The sequence below is a fragment of the Phalacrocorax carbo genome, chromosome Z, assembly GCF_963921805.1.
Source record: "Phalacrocorax carbo chromosome Z, bPhaCar2.1, whole genome shotgun sequence".
In the NCBI taxonomy this organism is placed as follows: domain Eukaryota; kingdom Metazoa; phylum Chordata; class Aves; order Suliformes; family Phalacrocoracidae; genus Phalacrocorax; species Phalacrocorax carbo.
The window spans coordinates 78,166,041-78,185,812 of NC_087548.1; the positions used below are offsets into that span (position 1 = coordinate 78,166,041).

Below are 19,772 nucleotides of genomic sequence, written 5' to 3' on the forward strand. Positions count from 1 at the left end.
CGCAACCGCCGCACGCCGCGGGGCGCGCATGCGCGGGGCGCCGCCGGCGGGAGGAGGAGGAGGAGGAGGAGGGCGGCACGGTATGTGGAGGGGGGCGCGGTATGTAGAAGGCGGCGCGGTATGTGGAAGGCGGCGCGGCGGGGCTGCCCCTTCCCGCTCTCCCCGTCCTGCGCCCCTCTCCGGGGTTGTCCTTGGGGCTGCGCCCCCGTTTTCTCCGTGCGCGGTCGTCGCTATCTGCGCCGGGGTTCTTCCCCCCTCACTTCCCCTCACCTCACCTCAGGCGGGACGGGACGGGGGCGGCCGCGCCTCACGCCGGGCACCGCCGCTGCCTTACCCAGCCCCGGCGCCCGCTGCCCCGGCGGGCGTCGCCTGGCCACCCCGTCCGGCGCGGGGCCTGAGGGAGCGAGGGAGAGGAAGAGGATGAGGAAGGAGTCGGTCTGGCCGGGGGGGCGGGGGCTTGCCTGGTCTCCCCGGTGCCTGCGAGGGGGACGGGTTTGTTCGGATCTGCTTGTCACTCTTCCCGGGGTAGTTTAAGAAAGGAACGGAGGCGTGTTGCACAGGTGCCAGCAGCCCGGTATCTCTTTAGAGCTGCTTATTAAAGCACATGGCTCTGGTTAAATCGTGTATGAGAACTACGCTATCGTTACGTGCGCTTACACAGTGCTGCAGTCCGACATCGGAATGGGAAATGTGGGAACAGCAGAAACGTTTACAGTGTCTGTTTCCCCCATTTCTTCTTTCTTGACGTCTAGATAGCACGAACAGATTAAAGGGGGCTTGGGTCAACGGCCATTGAAAAGAATGCTTTTTCAAGTACTAGATCTAGAGAGGATCTCGTGGTTATTTAGGGCCAGATTCTGAAAAACAGTGAGCATGGCACGAGGTGCTCTGTCTTGTGTATTTCTTGTTAAGAAGAGGTGTGGTCTAGTTCTAATAGTTAAAGAGTATTTGTATGTGGTGCTGCCTGATGTCTATAAACATGCTGAAACAGCTATATTTTCATACATCCTCTTTGAAAGGGGGTGGGAAGTAAAACTGTTCAGAATCTCTGAGAGCATTTTTCTGTTGTCTTTAAGACCCCGGGAGGGAAGCATTCCAGGGGTAGGGAAGGTGCTCGTTCGAAGCGTACTATAACCCCATGAAGCCACGTTGTTGGGCCACTCAGAGCTGTACTGCATAATCAGGAATAGTTGCTTCAGCAGACTCTGGTGGCTGCCTTGTACGCTCTGTGTCCACAAACACTAGAGTTGTTAAGATTTTGTGGAGCTATTCCGTTCCGCAAGGAGAAGGTGGTAGGCCTGTGGAAGTAGCCCACAAGGGGATTCAGGTTTCTGGTTGCCTCTTGGACTGTGCTGCTAAGGGAACGTGTCAAAACCGCAGAGTCCAGCTCTGGGCTTCCCCTGTGCAAGATAGACAGCGCCGTGCTGGAGCAAGCCCAGTGAAGGGACACAAAGATGATTAAGGGTGTCTGACATATGAGGCAAGGCTGAGAGAGCTGGAACTCTTCATCTCAGGGAAGAGAAAGGTTGGTGGGATCTCTTAAATCTGTATAAATACCTGAGGGAGGGAATAAAGAATATGGAGCCAGACTTTTTTTCAGTACTATGGAGTGAAGGCACAAGAGGCAATGGACACAAACCCCATACCTAAATTTTTTTTATTTAAACAGAAGAAGAGTAATTTACTGCTATGGTAATGGAACACTGGAACAGGTTCTCTAGAGAGCTTGTGGCATCTCTGTCCTTGGACATAATCAAAACCCAACTGGAAATGATCCTGAGCAAGCTGTTCTAGTTGACCCTATTGTGAGCAGGGAGATTGGACTTCACGGTCTCCAGAGGTCTCTTCCAACCTCAGGTGTTCTGTGTGTCTATAAACCTCTAAGGTACTTCAGGACATGTGTCTTTGTTTTACATAAAGAAACAGGTTTTATTTTTCCCCCAGTGCTCTGTTATTTTACTACTCAATTGCTGTAAATCAGTGAAAATTTTTAGTGCTTGTTTTATCTGTCAGTACTAACATTTAGTTTGCTCTGCAGATGTCCTGTAGCATGGCAGGTGAAGAGGACTTCTCTTTGGAAGAAAAAAGATTCAAGCAGTACTGTGAAGAATTTATTAAACATTCACAGCAGATAGGAGATGGTTGGGAGTGGAGAACTGGCAAGGTAAAAATAATCACAGTGTTGATTTTTGGATACCCTTGCTGGCCTTTTTGAGCTGTTGACAACCATGACAAGCTGGAACATCCTTTAAGTGGGTGTTATATCACATGAAATAGATGGCATTTTACACAGCTGGTATAAGAACAAAATAGTGCATAGATGGTTTACATGAGGATTTAGGCCAGTACATCTATTGAATAGGGTTCACAAATTCAGAAACAACTGCTGGGATGGTCTAGTGCAACTTATTGAGTAACAAAGGGGTAGGATTACCTGAGATGATTTCTGTTTTGATCAGAAAACATCTTTTAAGACATTATACACTCTGCATTTTCAGAATTCCCAGTGATGGGGAAACAGTCACAGGTCTCAACGAGCCTTTTGAATGGTTTGCTATGCTTAAAATGGAATTAAAAAAAATCCCCGCTGTTACTTCTAATTTTAACTGCCTAGCTTCATCTTCCAGCCATTGGTAGCTGTACCTTGCCTAATAAGCTGAGGACCCTTCTTTTATCAGAACTCTCCCTGCTTTGGTAGTTTAGATTCAGATCAATTAATCCCGTAACCTTGTCAGTCTAAAAGCAAAACATGTTGAGCTCCCTGACTATCTGATGTGTTTTCCAGTATTTTAATCATTCTTGTGGATCTCCTCTGAATCCTTTCCAGTATATAAAAGTCCTTTTTTCAGCTGTGGGCAAAACTAGACAATGAATGTTGTAGCACTGTGAAACTCAAACCTTCCTACTCTGGGCAAGTGCTTGTGGTTGTATATCCAAGGATTGCTTTAACCCTTCCAGCTGAGATAGCACAAAGTCTTTGCTCCAGATGTGTGACTTAATATTTGTATTGAAATACATATTAGTTCCTTACAGCAACCAGGAGAATCTGACTGTATCAATGATCAGTTGTTATTATTTGCTGCTTCCCCATAGCTTTCAAACCTCACCAATAATAATTACATATTGTTTCTAGGTCATTAATCAAAATTTTAAGTAGCATGCGGCCAAGACTAGTCTCACAGGACCCCATTAGAATCACTTCTTTTATGACGATTCCCCATTTTTAGGTTATGTTTGAGCTCTGTGAATTAATACTTTTTTCATTCTTTAGTGTGTTTCAGATTAGTCTGGGTTTATTTTAATTTTTAAATTTCTGCTTGTGGAATCAACATTTAGCAGAAATCTGAGTCTATATTGTTACAACTTTTATGTTTATCAATCAAACATGTATTTTTAATTTGCCCTGCCAAAATCTATTTTTCTTAAAAAATAACTACATTTACTGTATATATGTCTTTATTTCCTGAATTCTATATGATGTCTTCTGTTATTTTGCTTGGGATGATGTCAAGGTGATATGTGTACAGTTACACAAATTAGCTAGTATATAAAGGTACATTGATGCATGCTGACTTTCTCCAAAGTTCTCTGAAACTTCCACAGTGCTCAGAGACTTCAAGAAAATCTGCAGTCCTTATGTTCTTATTTAAAAAAACCTAATGATAGCCACACCAATGTCCTGCTTAACCACTGCTGAAATGAAAACTTCGAAATAGTTACGGCTTATGGGTACCTAATTTGTTTTTGTTCTGTAATAACAGAAATATTTTGAATACTTCCTTTTTTTTTTTTTTACTTCAAATGCTTCTGTTATTTTCCATCTAATAACAAATCAACACAGTTGTAGGATTTCTTCTTGTCACACTTTTTTCTGATGGGTGGGGAATGTAGGTTTTTGTGTGTAGGTTCTGACCAGTTTTCAATAATGGATGATTACTATCTGTGTATTTCTTCTTTTTGCTGTAGAAAATTTACTACTATAGAAGTAGTGGTTTCCCACGCTTTCATGAATTTTTGGGAGAAAAGTCATGCTGGTGCCATTTTGAAATGCAGGAAGTCCCAGAATAAATGTAGGCCATCCTTTCTACATAAGGAATTATACATTAGCATTTGTAACCCTTGCATCACAGATGAAACAGAATTTCAGTAAGGAGCAGGATCTTGGCTTAGATGCATTCTGTTTAGCTGTTTTTAAAAGAGTGCAAATATTAGCCAAGTGTTAAAATGCACCCCTTCTAACAGGCGACCATTTGAAACTTTATATTTCAGTCCTTGGCTATATTTGTGAGGATTTATTCAACAAAGAAAGATGCTCTGAGCCTCTACTGGGAACTTAATACATGGGTCAAAGTTTGAACTTTCTCTGAAATAAGAAGCTTTGCTGGAAATAGCAGAATGAGATAGATTTTTGTCCTCACATATAAAAACGTTGTAAGAGGTTTTTTTTTTTTTTAATGGGCCAAGTTGGTGACTCTGTGATTCCAGTGTGTGATAAAAACCTGGCCATTGAGACCATCCGTTTATAGTATGTAGTCTGGGAAGGAAGCTTTCTGTTAACAAGATGCCTCATTGTCTTTCTTTCTTTTTTTTTTTCTTTTTTTTTTTTTTTTTGCCTTTTTTACCAATATATGTGTTGTGGGTAGTTTGGGGCACTCTTAATTTTGCTGATGTAATGCACTTGGATCCCATTCCTCATTCCATACTCATGTGAATAGACCCATTGATAGCAGTAAGACCACCCAAGTAAACCAGGCTTATGGAACTGTGTTCTTGTGTTCCTATGTTTTCTGTAGAGATTAAATTTAGATGACGAAATACTTATTGTTTTTGTGGAGCTGGCTCTTGTGGCATAAGCTCACATGGCCCAAGCAGAACCCTATATTTATAGCTGTAAGTGAAATGTTCTAATCTATGTTACTTCTATATTCTGCCTTTTTTTTTTTTTTTCCCTCCCCAGAAGAAAGCTGTAAAAAAGCCAAGAGCACCTCTACAGTGGGACCTGATGGAGCTCAACCTGGGTGGTGGTGTTAGGGGTGGATAGTTAAATCCTGGCTGTGAAGGCTGCCCCCCACTTGTGTTCTGCTTTATGTTTGTTTTGTATTTGGTTAGGTTAATCTAAATAATCCTATCAAAGGCTATATCAGTTCACTTTTGCTTATGACACTTACAAGACAGCTGGAGTAGAAATGCACTCCCTTCCCACACTAATGGGATCAAAGTCCTTGCTAAACTACTGATTTATTTATAGGGGGAGAAGTGTACAAAATACATAACACTACAGAGAGTGCAACAGGAAGGTTGGTTTTCTTTCCTGCCACCTCTCCTCTACCCTCTGGCTTAGAGCTGTCAAATACAGAGCCTGCTAACTCCATGCTTACAGCTACCCATACATATTTTTTCATGGCACTCAAATACTACAGAATGCAAAGGCTATGGAGCTTGGCTCCTTTCTGCTGACAGGAAGAACTGGTTCAGGGAGGTGAATGCTATATCCAGCCCTTCTCTGGCAAAGCTCATTGTGCCTTGGGGCATTTTACCTCTGTCTCTGGCTGTAGTACTTTCTTTGATGCTCTTAGTGGGATAAAAACCAGCTCAGGTAGCTTTACTCCTGCTGACACTCACACGAAGCTCCACAAGGAGGGATTGAGAGAGTGTTGAGAGTGAGTGAAGTGGCTTTTGTATCACCAAGTTAGGCTTAATTTTTCTGACACCACTGTCCTCTGCATGGTTGATTCCTTACTGCACAGGATGCCGTTTGTTCTGCAGCCAGGACATCCAGCAAAGCTTGGCGGATTCATACTCTTGATGAGATTTAGTGAGAAAATAAGGCATGCAGTAGAAGTTACGAGCAAAGTAGTTGCTCATAGTATGAGTCATACTTAAAAATTCATGGACAAAAGTACATGTAGAGAGCATTATAATTTTTCATCAGGTGTGAAACTTTATAAGAACAAAATAAAGAAATAGCCCATAGCAGATTTTGGAGGTAAGTATACTCTATGGTGTCCTTGAAAAGAGAGAACAGGTGTGTCAGAATAAAACCTATGTTGATTTAAAGGTCAGAATACATGAAATAACAGATTAACCAAAGAGTTAAATTATAGTTAAATTTGCAGCCTTGTCAAGCAATTTAATGCTATACTAATGAATTTTGTAAACTGTTTTGAATAGAATCCTTTTTCATCAGATGTTGTGCGTGTTTTCTGTGTTTGTGTAAAATAAAACATAATGAAACAGCTAATAAAACCCCAATTTATTTGTTTCCTTTGAGAAAGAAGTTCTTAACATGCAACTACTGTTCTTTGTGTTTTGCATACTCTTCCTCCTTTTCAAGTGTATGCTTTTCCAGTGATCTGTTATTAAACTTTTTCTCTCCTCCTACTTTTAATTAAAAAAAAGTAAATGTTTATATATATGTGGAGAGAGTGAAGTCAGCAAGCGGGGAAAGCTCTGAAAACCTTCTCCTGGCACTCTGAAATTGCACAAGGGCCTTTTACAACAGTAGGCCATGTGGCCTGGGAAGCAAAATGATGGCAAGGGAACAGGGAGAAGGTTCAGCTTTTGTTTTCTCTTGTATTTGACCCTCAGAGGTGATCAAGAGAAGGGAATAAATTGTGACTCTGCACACATATGTTCTGAAGTGGTTTGGTTTTTCTTTTTCAGGACTTTAAGAAAGTTAGACAGGGAACAGAGCAAAACCAAACCAATCTGCCAAGAATTGGGAACCTTATACTGGTGTGAACGCATTGCTTGAAGTAGATAGGTCAAAATAGTTAATAGTTCATCGCTTCATGACCTTAGTGCACTGTCTTCCAGTTTTTTGGCACTCATCATGATCCCCAGGTAGCAGTTGTCTTATTCAATTAATAGCAGTATTCAATTTTATTTTCACTGTTCAGGTCTTTGAAATCCTTTTACACCAAGAACTAGTGTGAGCTACCTGTGAGAAGATGCTGAAAAGCAATGCAGTCATTGGTGCCTATAAAAAGACTTGGAGCTTATGCCTAAATACTGTGCTCTGATTATTTTCTAGAACAGTTATACCATTTAGCATTTTGGTTACACAAAATTTTTTTCTTGTTTTCTGAACACAGGACCTTGGTGATGGTTATCTTAGTAAAACATACTTCCGAGTAAGAAATAGAAACATCTCACCACATCTCAAGGAGACAAACAATGATAACATTGAACAAATGTTATTTACAGATGTTGAAGTAAGTACAGATTTTAGACTTTTTTGTTTATGAAATAAATAATGAACAGGACACTTAAAAATACTATACCATTAAATTAAGCCCCTCAGGAAAGATTTCAGATCTGAAGTTACTAGTGGCTTTTAATTATTCTTCCTACAGTTCTCATTCAGGTGTACAGCTATATTGGGGATGATAATTGGAAGAAATGAGAAGGCTCTAGCATCTTTCATGTATATATTTTCCTCATGGAAGGATATTTCTTTGCGCATTGATTCACTGACATTAAGGAAACTTTTTTTTTGTAAAAAGATTAAGTGTAAAGATTTAGTTGTCTTAGAGGTAAATATTAATTAAAAAATAAAGAAAACTTTGAGGTTAATATTCATTTGAAGTGGTATTTACTGAATAATGAAGTTATGTGTAAGAATTTTATACTCAGTGTATACTTCTCTGTTGTGGAACTAACTTAAAATACTGAGCAATTTTTTGAATCTGGTAGTGGGAAATAAACTTCTTTATTCCAGAAAATAAAAACCTTTCATTAAACTCAAGGTGAAGTGATCTGAATAGTTATTTGCTTGTTTGATTCTGCATTAGACCTCCAGATTATTGACTAATCAAAATATAAACAGTAGAAATTCACTCCCTTGTTGTGTGGTTACTATAAATATGAAAAGAATTGAATTACAACTGACTGAAAACAATGTAGTCTATATATTAGAAATTGTTGAATAGATGGGCATGGTGTGTTTTCCCGTTGCCTTTTTCTGCCCCAGTTCCTGTCCTGTTTTCATCAGCTCACTGATTTCCACCCCCCACCTAGAGACTCAGGTACAGTGTCTGAAATAAGTATTCTTGTGGCCTGGTTTCTGAAGGAAATGGCACTTGAAACAATTATGCTGTCTGTTAGTGATGTAGTCATTTCCACTGATTTTTTAGTTCACTCATGTTTCAGCTGTATATTAGGGAAAGGTAAATATCAAAAAGTGTTTGGTTCTTAAAAATTTTGTAAAAGCTGACAGCTGGCTAGGTAAAAATGACTTTTGCTGGCAGGTAGAGGTCTCACCTCAATGTTCTGTTTGGGTAGTCAGTGCAAGTACAGGACTGGACTAAAGCAGCACATTGGTCCCTTAGAGTGCCATGAGGAACAGCTAGGGTTCAAATGACACAAGTAAGCTGGAAACAAGGCATGGTTCTGTTACCAATAAGGCAACTGGGTCAATCCACTAAGGGGTAAAAAAGAAAAAAAAATTAACAGCCCCATTGCTGGTACACCATTCCAATTCCAGATGAATTGGAATCCATATAATCTTTAGAATCATTACCTTTAATTTGTTTGATAAGTAACAGTTCTAAGACTAGTGTGTAAGTCATCTGAAGGGCAGCTGGAGCATTTTAAGTTTTCCTTCAGTTTAAATTCTTGTATTTCTTAAAATGAAGGCTAGTATCAATGCTTCAGAGGTTGTTACTTAATTGTCACTGTGGCAGTGTTTGTATACTTCAGTCCTGACTTGTAAGAACAGGTTTCTGTTTATATTCAAAATTGGTTTTGACGATTGTGACTTTTGGTTTTTTTAGAATTAATCGAGTGTTCATTGCAGAGTGTATTTTAAAAGAACATCTTGTAAAAAGCTATTGAGTCCTTCTTCTGGAAAGAAGTACCAGCTATAGAAAAAGTATCACAACACAAAAAAGGCATCAGAGCCTGTAACTTAATGAAACAGAACTTTTAATATACTGAAATATAATAATAAACAGTCTTTAATATATTGAAATATGATTCCAGGCCAAACTCTATGGCTTATCAAGATCCTAATATTAATAATGAACTCTTGAAATATTGTGCATGATTTCTATGTCTTGAATCATAGAAATGTCTAGGTTGAAAGGGACCTTGAAGATGAGCTGGTCCTCTTTGAGAAAGAGCCTTTGTTCATGTTAGGTGGTGGCAGTAAAGAAGAGTGAAGCAAAAGAAAGGTATTAGAAAATTATGTAGGTTATAAGATGTGAGGTTATGCTTAAAAAAAATTGAGTTTGCTCTCCAAAATGTTCACTGCTTAATAGAGATTATGTCAAATTTATGTTCTTCATTGAACTGAAGGGTAACCAGGCTGTTAAGTCATTTAATCTAGAAAATGGGAGAGGCACACCAATAAGTTGGAAAATGGAATTTGCTATGGATACATAAAGTAAAACTATATATTTAACAGTAAGGGAAAGAATGAAATGGTTACTGTAAAGGGGATAAATTTGCTCAAGCACAGCAGTGCCTGTGTAAGGTTCATGTTCTTTTCCACGGATGCTGAATGCAAGAGTCCTCTTGCACTGTCCTAACAGTCTGTTATTTAAGTAAGGTTTGTTTTTTTAAGAGTACATGTTGCATCCATAAAACACATGGTATTATGGAGTTACTACAATCTCTTTCAATAAGTTATTGAAATACATTCTGATAATAGAGTTCAGCAAAAGAGCCATTGTTAGGAAGTTCTGTCAAGACTAGTTGACTGAAAAAAATGTACTGTGGTATATGACAGTACATAAGAGGCCACAAGATTTTCCTGTTCTGTTCCTGGGAATCCAGTTCAGAGATTACAAATAGAATGTTATTTTTGGCAGACAAGGTGAAAATTAGGAGGAAAGTTAGAAGACAAATTTTTGAAGCTGGAGGGAAACACAGGAAAGTCCATAGTGAGGACATAACTCCTATTTAAGTAATTGAGAAAAAGACGCATCAGGGAAGAGATTATGTCGAATAAATCAATGGGAATATCCTGTTGTAGCAAAGAGTACAATTAGGACATTGAAGCTGTAGAGAAGAAAAATTATTACTGTTCTGTTTGTTTTTAATATGTGAAGATATACGGAAGTATAATGATACAGTGCAGAAAACATACAGAATAGCTGAAGTAACTTTATTTAAATAGAAAATCAATTATCAGTTATCACAGTGTCAAAAATGTGCTAATCTTACGAGATCTCTAAGGAACCTGATCAAATTATTTGAATAGTTTATTTCAGCTCATTGGTGATATGGACAGTTAATGTTTCCAACTTGCTGTCTCATTGTCTGGTATCTAAATATTTGGAGCTTTATAGTGAAGGAGTGATGAATAACTAATATTGCGGTCTTCTGTACAGAGCAGTCTAGCAGTCTGTATTATGTGGTATGCTTGGTTCCATTTACACAAGTTGTGTTTTAATCTGAAAACCAAGAACAAAATTCGTGTGGGTTTCTTTCTGCTTATTTTAGATACCTGCAATATAGAGCTTGTCACTTCAGTCTTTGTTTCAGCCTGAGAAGGTAAAAAAGAATTTTTGGGTATAAATCAGTCAACCTCTTTTAGGTGTCTTCTCTAGGACATGAGTGTAAAAGTCTGTTTGTCTTCAGTGATGATCAAGGGAAGCTAGATGGTTAACCTGAACGTAGATGTCTGCATTTTGTCATGTGAATCTCATACAACAAAATAGGGATCTGAACTCATTAAAAGCAGTAGTAATTTTTGCTGGTGACTTCACTGAGGCTGAGATTTCACTTTCATAGTGGAGCTTATACTTAGCTGAGGACTGTATTTTGTAAAGTAGCAACTCAAAAAAAAAAAAGGGATTTAAGGATAAATTGTTGGAGCAGATGATGTTGGCTTAAGCTTTGATTGAAATCGTTACATTGAGACTGGCATGCATGTGTAGCGGAATGCTGTGGCCGTTGTGATATTGGGAGACAGAACTGGCAGCCTCAGTCAGTACATGTAATGGATCTGCACATGCTACTATGCCAAAGTACCACCCTTTTTGGGGGGGCTGGTGGTGCAAGTTGCTGTATTCCAGCTTTTGTTGGAACTTACTCGCAGGGAGGTTCCTGTATTGCAGGTATTGTGAGATGCTAAGGATCAGCTGATTGGCAGTAAGTTGTTGTAATGGCAGGCAGCTTGCACTATAGGACCAGCAGGAATACAGCAGAAGCTAAGAACAGGTTTGGGAACCACTGTGCTGTACTGCAGCAAGTTGGCATGCTATCTAGTATGAAGCAGGTTTTCCATTTTCTGGAACTTGCAGGCTTCTGCCATGCACATAATAGTTAATTGATGGTTTCTTCAGCTCATTGGCAAGCCTGCAGAATTCAGAGTGTCTCCTTGTTATCCTTTCACATGCCAGTGAACCTTTGATATCTGCTAGTTTCCAGACACTCTTGCTAATTCCTGAGCTGTCCTAGGGAGTAAAGAAATTCCCTTATGAACTCATATGAGGACTGTACAGGGTGTTGGGAGCTGCGAGAAGGCTCACAGCAGTAAGTGGGTACAGTATAAGCATCATGAGTTGGATTTTATTCTTTATATTGAAGTAACCCTTAACACAAGCTTAGATGAAGGTAAATGTAAAAAAAGGATTTATGCCCACACAGATGCAGAGGCACTATAAAGGAAAGGTATCTGGAGACAGGTACGCTTAAAAGCTAATATCTGCTTAGAGCAGTTTAAGAAAGTTTCTCTTTGTACTTGGCAGTAACTGAATTGTCAAGCTATTTACCTAACCAGGTGCCTGGGGATCCTGTTTTATGCAGATCCTGTTGTTCCATTTGCCATGTTGCTAGGAAGGGATTGAGAATGTTCCTCTGGAATGCTGTTCTGTGATTTTTGTGGATTTAGTTTAAGGAAGATGTTTGCTTTAATGCCCAGATTGGTAAACAGAAACTACTAATGACATTGTGACTAACCATAACCAAACTTTTGACTGAGTTTGTGGAGGATACCCTTCTAACCAGTAGGACTGGGCTCTGTCCCTAGGTTATGAGCTGAAGAGATCACAAATCTTTTAGAGTATCTCCCAATAGAATAAAAATAGCATGAGGTGTGCAAAGCAAGGAACTGATACAAGCACACAGTGCCATCTAAAAATTTGTAAGTTGCAATTTTGTTCTGGTTAAATTTTTATTGAATCAGTTGTTGTCTTTCTGTGCTGTTCTGACTTTATGCCAGATGAGTGTCATCTGTACTTTTCCACAGACAGCATAAATCTTGTGTAACCACCATACTGTGTTCTGGCTAATTCAACAACAATCTTCAGTGTATATTCTTTCTTGATCCAAATCAAATCTGTTGTGCCAAGAGATCTGTCAGGGTCTGTATCAATGAACATGGAATTGTGTCTTCTTTTGTGTAACTTCTTTATATGTGGAAACCTGTTTCAAGTATTTCTATATTGACAACCTTATATACCCAAATTTATAAATGAGATTCATGTAAGTTGTTCATCACAAACTCTTCACTGAGACTAGATACAATGATGACCAGCTGTGGGAGATAGTAAGTTTGATGAACTTAGCGTGGTCTTGGTTTTGAGGGATACTGTGGCACTAGCATCTTGAGTGCGTGAGGCAGTAGCTTCTGCTTCCACTGAGACTGGTTTTTTTTCCCTTTTCAATCATCCTTCTTTTTTCCAGTCTAAGTAAATTACAGTGAACAGAATGGTTTTTCCTCCCTACAATTGAAACTATTCAAATGCTACAAAGTTATATTTCACTTACTTTATTATAAGCCCAGGTAGCCAACTGCACTGAAATGATGCCTTTTGTTCTACACTTCAGTATTTACCATCAGCTGTATCCAGCTCCAGGTTTTGTTAAGTGCCATGCAGACATATTTTAAACAAGGACAGAACAATTACACTTATTATTATATGAGCTGTTGATAAGGTGAAAAATACTGTGCAAAGTTAAAAATGAAGATAGTCCTCCTGCCTCAAAGAGCTTATATTCCAAAAGAGTAAAGTTGGAAAATCTGGATTCACTTTATGCATTCTTTTTGTTTGTTATTCAAATAGCTCAAGGGAAGCAATAACTTGAAGTAATAATTCTCAGTGTGTGGTTTGTCTCAGCTCTTCTGGGTATTGCAGAAGAAGTGAGTCAGCGTGGAACCATTTCTGAAGCTGCAGCCATTGCTACTTTATGAAGGAGTGGGCAGGTCGGGAATGTTGAAGGTCTGTTAATATGTGATACTGCCTGTGGAAAATGAGAGCTAAGCTTCACAAACATGTTAAGTTATGTATTTACTTTTACATGGACTCCACCTCTGCTGGCAGATGTTCATTAGTGTTAGTGAAGATCTGCCTGACGGAAGATGTGGGAATGAGACTAACATCTTAAACTTCATAATACCATGTGATTTGCTGTTCAGCTGTGCTCTTCAGTTTATAACAACTAGAAAATTACAATTCTTAGTAATTATTAATCATTTTTTCTCTAAACAAATCCAGTATTTTTAGAATTAAGAACAACTCTTTTTTTGGGCAAAAGTAAATAACATGAACTCAGTGTAAACATTTGCATAACCACAGTATTTGTTGGATGGTTAAAAAAATGTGTATTGAAAACCCAGCAAACAGTACTTAAGGACAAAAATGTAAATACATTTAATGGAATCCAGCACTCGCTGCAGAAAATATTGAATGGACCTTAGTAAAGAGGTAGGAAATCAAGTATCACATTTTCACCTAAAACATCAGTTTGTAATGAATGATCCAAGCTTAAGTGCATTGCAGTTGTTCAGAAACAGGTAAGTTCACCCCATGTCTTTTCCATAGCTTCCTCATTGCTATGAGAAGGGAAGTAAGTCATGCTGCATCTGTATTCAACCCAGAATATGTTCCCTTGATAAACTGATGGGGAAAGCTTTGATGGAGCAAGTACTCTAATTTCAGTTGGTCTTGGATCTACTCAGACCCTTTTTATCACTCTTGCTTCCTGTCGCAGTTCCATTATATCTCCCAGAAGTGAGCTCTTCTGTTGCTGCTTCTGCCCAGAGTGGTGCTAGTCAGGCTTACCTGGGCCACAGTACATATTTGTTCCCCATAATTGTCTTAGCTAGGCCAGTGTTTGGCCCTGTCGTCCAAATTTTCTTAATGCTACATTGTCCAGCATATGTACCAGAAACCTTTTCAAACACCTGGTCACAGAAAGTAAACCCAAATTGTTGGTGGAAACCTATTAAAAAAAAATATCAAGAAATCACTTATTCTAAGGAGATCTAGAGTTTGTTGCAAAATGTGGTGAAGATGCTTGTGATTTTGCTTAAAAATGTATTAATCTGAAAATGAATTAGCCTTTATTAAACCACAAGAAAATATTCTGTTGTGGATTTTATTAACTGTGTTCACATGAAAAGGCTTGGCAAAAGACAGACATTGTTTAGCTTATTTCAGCCTTGATATTTCTTTGGCATAGACATTACATCCCATCCTTGATCTGGGGAAAACTCAGTAAAGGAAAAATGCTGTGGTGACAGAAGTCATTTGAATCCCAGATATGTCCTTCTGTACTCCTTCATTGATGGGATCACAGAATCACAAAATGATGGGGGTTGGAAGGGACCTCTGGGGATCATTGTGTCCAACCCCCCTGCTTGAGCAGGCACACCCAGAGCAGGGGACACAGGACTGTGTCCATGCGGGGTTTGAATGTCTCCAGGGAGGGAGACTCCACAGCCTCTCTGGGCAGCCTGTGCCACGGCTCTGGCACCCGCACAGGGAAGGGTTTTTTTCTCACATTTAGCTGAAACTTCCTGTGTTCCACCTTGTGCCCATTGCCTTTGTCCTGTCACTGGGCACCACTGAAAAGAGCCTAGGCCCATTATCCTGACACCCACCCTTTAGATATTTATAGGTATTGATGAAATCCCCCCCTCAGCCTTCTCTTCTCCAGGCTGAACAAACCCAAGTCTCTCAGCCTTTCCTCATAAGGGAGACGCTCCAGTCCCCTGATCATCTTGGTAGCTCTCCGATGGACTTGCTCAAGCAGTTCCACATCCTTCTTGAACTGGGGGCCCAAAACTGGACACAGTACTCCCAGTGTGGTCTCACTAGCGGGAGGATAACCTCTCTCAATCTGCTGGTCCCACTCCTTTTAATGCAGCCCAGGATACCATTGGCCTTCTTGGCCACAAGGGCACATTGCTGGCTCATGGTCACCTAGTTGTTCACAAGCACTCCAGGTCCTACTCAACAGAGCCGCTTTCCAGTAGTTCAGCCCCCAGCCTGGCCTATAGTTCCCCAGGTCCTCCTTCTTGCCCTTTTTGAAGACTGGAGTGACATTTGCTTTCCTCCAGTCCTCGGGCACCTCTCCTGTCTTCCACAACCTTTCAAAGATGATGGAGACTGGCTCAGCAAGAACATCCACCAGCTCCCTCAGCACTCGTGGGTGCATCCTGTCGGGACCCATGGATTTGTTGGGATCCAGTGTGCCTAGGTCATCTCTGACCCAATCCTCCTCAACCGATGCCAAGTCTTCCTTTCTCCTGATTTGTCCTCTCTTCTCTGGGGGCTGGGATGCCTGAGTGCCAGCCTTAGCAGTAAAGACTGAGGCAAAGAAGGCATTCAGTAACTCTGCCTTCTCTGCATCCTGCGTCAGCAGGGCCCCATTCCTTGTTCAACAGTGAGCCCACCGTGTCCCCAGTCTTCCTTTTACTGCTGATGTATTTAAAGAAGCCTGTCGTATTACCTTTGACATGGCTTGCCTGATTTAATTCCAAGTGGGCCTTGGCCTTCCTCATCGCATCTCTGCATACCCTGACAGCATTCCTAAATTCCTCCCGATTGACCAGTCCCTTTTTCCACATACTGGGAAACTCCCTCTATTTGAGTTTCCCTAGAAGCTCTTTGCTCATCCATGCAGGTCTCCTGGCTCGTCTGCCTGACTACTTCCTCCTGGGGATGCACCAATCTTGAGCTGGGAGGAAGTGGTCCTTTAATACTGTCCAGCTTTCTTGGACCGCCCTGTGTTCCAGAGCCGTAGCCCATGGGATTCCTCCTAGCATGTTTTTGAAGAGGCTAAAGTTGGCCCTCTTCAAGTCCAAGGTTTTAATACGACTTGTTAGCCTGCTTCTACTTCACAGTATCCTAAACTCAACCATCTCATGGTCACTGCAGCCAAGGCTACCCCCAAGTCTCACATCCTCAGCCAGCCCTTCCTTGTTTGTTAGTATGAGGTCCAGCAGCACATCTCGCCTCATTGGCTCCTCCACGACTTGCATCAAAAACTTGTCCTCGATGCTTTGCAGGAGCCTTCTGGATCGTGCATGGCTTGCTGTGTTGCTTTTCCAGCAAATATCAGGGTGGTTGAAGTCTCCCATGAGGACCAGGGCCTGCAATTGCGAGACTACTTCCACCTGTCTGTAGAAGGCTTCAACTTCCTTTTCTTGATCAGTTGGCATACAGCAAACACCCACAACAGTGTTGCCCATATTTGTCCCTTAATTTTACCCACAAGCTCTCAACTTGTTCTCTTTCTACTCCAAGGCAGAGCTCGATGCATTCCAGTTGCTCCCTCAGATCAAGAACAACTCCCCACCCCTCACCTTGCTCATCTGTCTTTCTGGAAAAGCCTGTAGCCATCCATGACCACATTCCAGTCATGTGAGCTATCCTACCATGTCTCTGTGATTGCAATGAGATCATCGCCCTGCGACCGCACACAGACCTCTCGTTCCTGCTGTTTATTCCCCATGCTGCTTGTGCTGGTGGTGTACAGGCATTTCAGGGAGGTGCTTGAGCACACAGGTTTTCCCGGAGGGGTATATGAGGACCCACTACAGCCATGCAAACCCTTGAGGTGCTTGGTCTCCTGGTTGCCACTGCATGGGGCCATGATGGCACCTTTGTCACTGCTCAGGTTGTCCTGTCTTATTCCTGCATTGTGTGTGATGGCATTAGCATTGCCTGTTTGTCCCCCTCCCCGAGTTCCTCAGTTTAAAGCCCTCCTGACCAAGTTTGTCAGCCTGCTGCCAAAGATTCCCTTGCCCCTTCCCGACAGGCAGAATCCGTCCCCCCCAGCCGCCTATGGTTGTTGATGAACATCCCGTTGTCATAAAAGCCAAAACCTCATGTTGACACCAGCCACGTAACGAGGACTTGATTTGCATTAGTTGCCTATTTCTAATCCCCCGTTTTTCTCCAAAGGGTAACATGGAGGAGAAGGTAACTTGGGCACCAATATTCTTCACTTGCTTTCCCAGAGCTTTATAGTCTTCCTTAGTTCTGCCCAGGCTCTGGCTTGCAGCGTCATTTGTGCCCGCGTGGAAGAGTAACAGCGAATGGTAATCACTGCTTTTGGCCGGTTGTGGCACCCTCTCAGTGACGTCTCGGATTGTAGCTCCTGGAAGGGAGCAAACCTCTCGTGACTGCCTGTCCGGGGGGCAGATGGGCACCTCAGCACCTTTTAACAGACAGTCACCCACTACAAGCACTCGTCTCTTCTTTTTGCTGTATCTACTCTGTGCCGCTGGTACAGTTGCACCTTGTGGACCTTGCTCGTGGGTGTCTGCAGCTGCTAAACTACAGATGTTGTTGGTGGTGATACTGGGAGGTGGGGGCTGAGGCAGAGCCCTGCTTTTGCAGGTCACCAGGGTCCAAAGTGCCTCGTTCTCAGTGGTGTCTGCTACAGGAGTGCGGTTCTGAGACCGCCTGTCTATCTCTGCCTCAGTTCTACTAATATTACTCAGCCTTCTAACTGTGTCCTGCAGCTCAGCCACCTGGCGCCGCAGATCATCAACCTGTGCACACCTTGTGCAGGTACTTACCTTCTCACCAGGTGAGGGGTTGGGGCACACGTTGCAACCTACAGTCTGTACTGATGCCTCCTTCCTCACCAGCTCCCTCTGGGTGGGTGCGTCAAAGCTCTCTGGGGCTTTCGCTGGGGGAACACTGGTATTAGCTCAGCGGCGAGTGCTCACCGTCCTGGCAGAGACCTAGGGAGCTTCCCGGGCTGTGGGCCTGCATGCCGGATACAGAAAACTGCCAGCTTGCGCTGCCGCGCAAACTGCCGCGCAACGCCCTGGTCGCTCGCGCTCCCTGAGGCCGTTTAAATCTACGGTTGCTCGTGGCAACGCCCAGGCCGGGTCAGCCTCCCTCGCGAGAGCTGCCGGGCCGCTCTGCGCTTCCTCGGGTCTTCCCTGGCTCCGGGACCCCCCTTCTCCCTCCCAGCCTAGCGCCCGGCCGCGGAACTTGGTGTTGCCGCCGCTGCGTTCATCGCCGACGGACGGGGCTGACGGTTACACCGCGTTTAAATCTCCCGCTGTGGCTCGTGGCATCGCCCAGGCCGCGTCAGCCTCCCTCGCGAGCGCTGCCGGGAGCTGCCAGGCCGCCCTGCGCTTCCGCGGGCCTCCCTGGCGCCGGGACCTGCCTCGTCCCTCCCAATCTAGCGCCCGGCCGCGGATGTCTCAGTCTTCATGGAAGGGGCTAAATGCTTCAGCTTCTCTGAAGTTCTGGAGGCAAGGGAAGATTTTGTCTCCCACGCACAGACCTTTGTAGATCATTTTCTGCGTGTCACTTTGGTATCCTGGCAAATCTTGGTAACAGTAGTTACATTTAGTTTCCAACAGCTTTGATGACATGCTGTTGGCTTGACTGTCATTGTGGGTGGTGGGACTCTGATCTTAATTCTCAGTCATTCTTTGATTGCTGTTCTGTTTTACCCAGTAGGATATGCTTAATAAATCTTCACAAACCTTAGAAATTATATCAACACAAATATATAAACTATGAAGTTTTTGGGAGAACTGTTGAAGCTCATTGTATGATATCCATAAATGACTTCTTTTTAGTTTAGATGTTAGCATAGAGTGATTTCAACTTTTTATCTGCTTAGTGTTCAGGGTTGTTGCCTAATATTAGCAAATAAATGCTGCATCAACCACAGAAAAAGATGCTCTAATTCAGATTTGTAACTGAATGTGACAGTTCAGTTAGAGTTACCATAGTTGAAGGCATGGCATAAGCCTGGCAGAGTGACTTCCTTCTTCAGTAAATAAACCTCCATTTCCTATGGAGCACACATTGAGACTGTGGTAAGTAAAGATGGTTTCCCAGAATCTGAACTTTGAGACACTAGTAATACCACTGAAAAAAACATTTATAAGAACCCTCATTTGACCTGGTGATCCAGTATTATAGATATTAAAAAGAAGTTTTGTTATTTTGTTTCCAATTAGTGCATTTTTTGACATCTAGAAACTTTTTTTTGAAAAATTTATATAGGGTGCTTTAGCACATTGTAAAATGTGTTCATCTGATTCGTGTCAATATGGAACAATGCTAGAGTCACACGGTGAAGTGTGACCTTCTAGCATTTGACCGTTCTGTTTGTGCTTGTGTAACCGAGGGCCGTTCAATTGACTTGTTAACTGTCTTAATGGTTGGAATGTTGATTGGCGATTTGGGTTGATGGTGAAGACAAAAGCGTGACCCAAAATTGATCAGATAACTGCGGGGGCTGGCGCCTGAGATGGTGCTTGGGCCAGTCGGGAGGGCGTCCTCCTAAAAAAGATACAATTCAGTTGACCTTCAGGGACTAACAGTGGAGGCACCCTGCTGCAAAGGGGAGTGACCAAAAAGACTTGCCCCCCACACCCGTAAAGAGCATGCGGGATAATCTACAATGCAAGCGTGGCTAATTTAACTACGGCTGACCAACGGCAAGTGGGATGCTTATCACTGACCAATGAGTGTAAACTTAGGCGTGTTTTTACTAATTGTTATTAATTAAGTAACTGAATATAAACCCTGTAATTTTGTATGACGGTATGCACGTTA

The 19,772-nt window shown here is 42.1% G+C and overlaps 1 protein-coding gene across 2 annotated transcripts in view; it reads left to right on the forward strand.

Moving 5' to 3' along the window:
- The first annotated feature begins 11 nt into the window (after nt 1–11).
- Nucleotides 12–19,772, forward strand: part of ATG10 (autophagy related 10) — a 94,133-nt gene continuing 74,372 nt past the window's right edge. The window contains exons 1-3 of one of the 2 annotated variants that reach the window (XM_064438433.1): nt 12–80; nt 2,039–2,164; nt 7,095–7,214. In XM_064438433.1, the coding sequence (XP_064294503.1) occupies nt 2,039–2,164; nt 7,095–7,214 (246 nt within the window). In that variant the 5' untranslated portion in view covers nt 12–80. Of the gene's footprint in view, nt 81–509; nt 1,526–2,038; nt 2,165–7,094; nt 7,215–19,772 lie in introns of those variants that run through there. The other variant, XM_064438432.1, reaches the window with a different exon arrangement.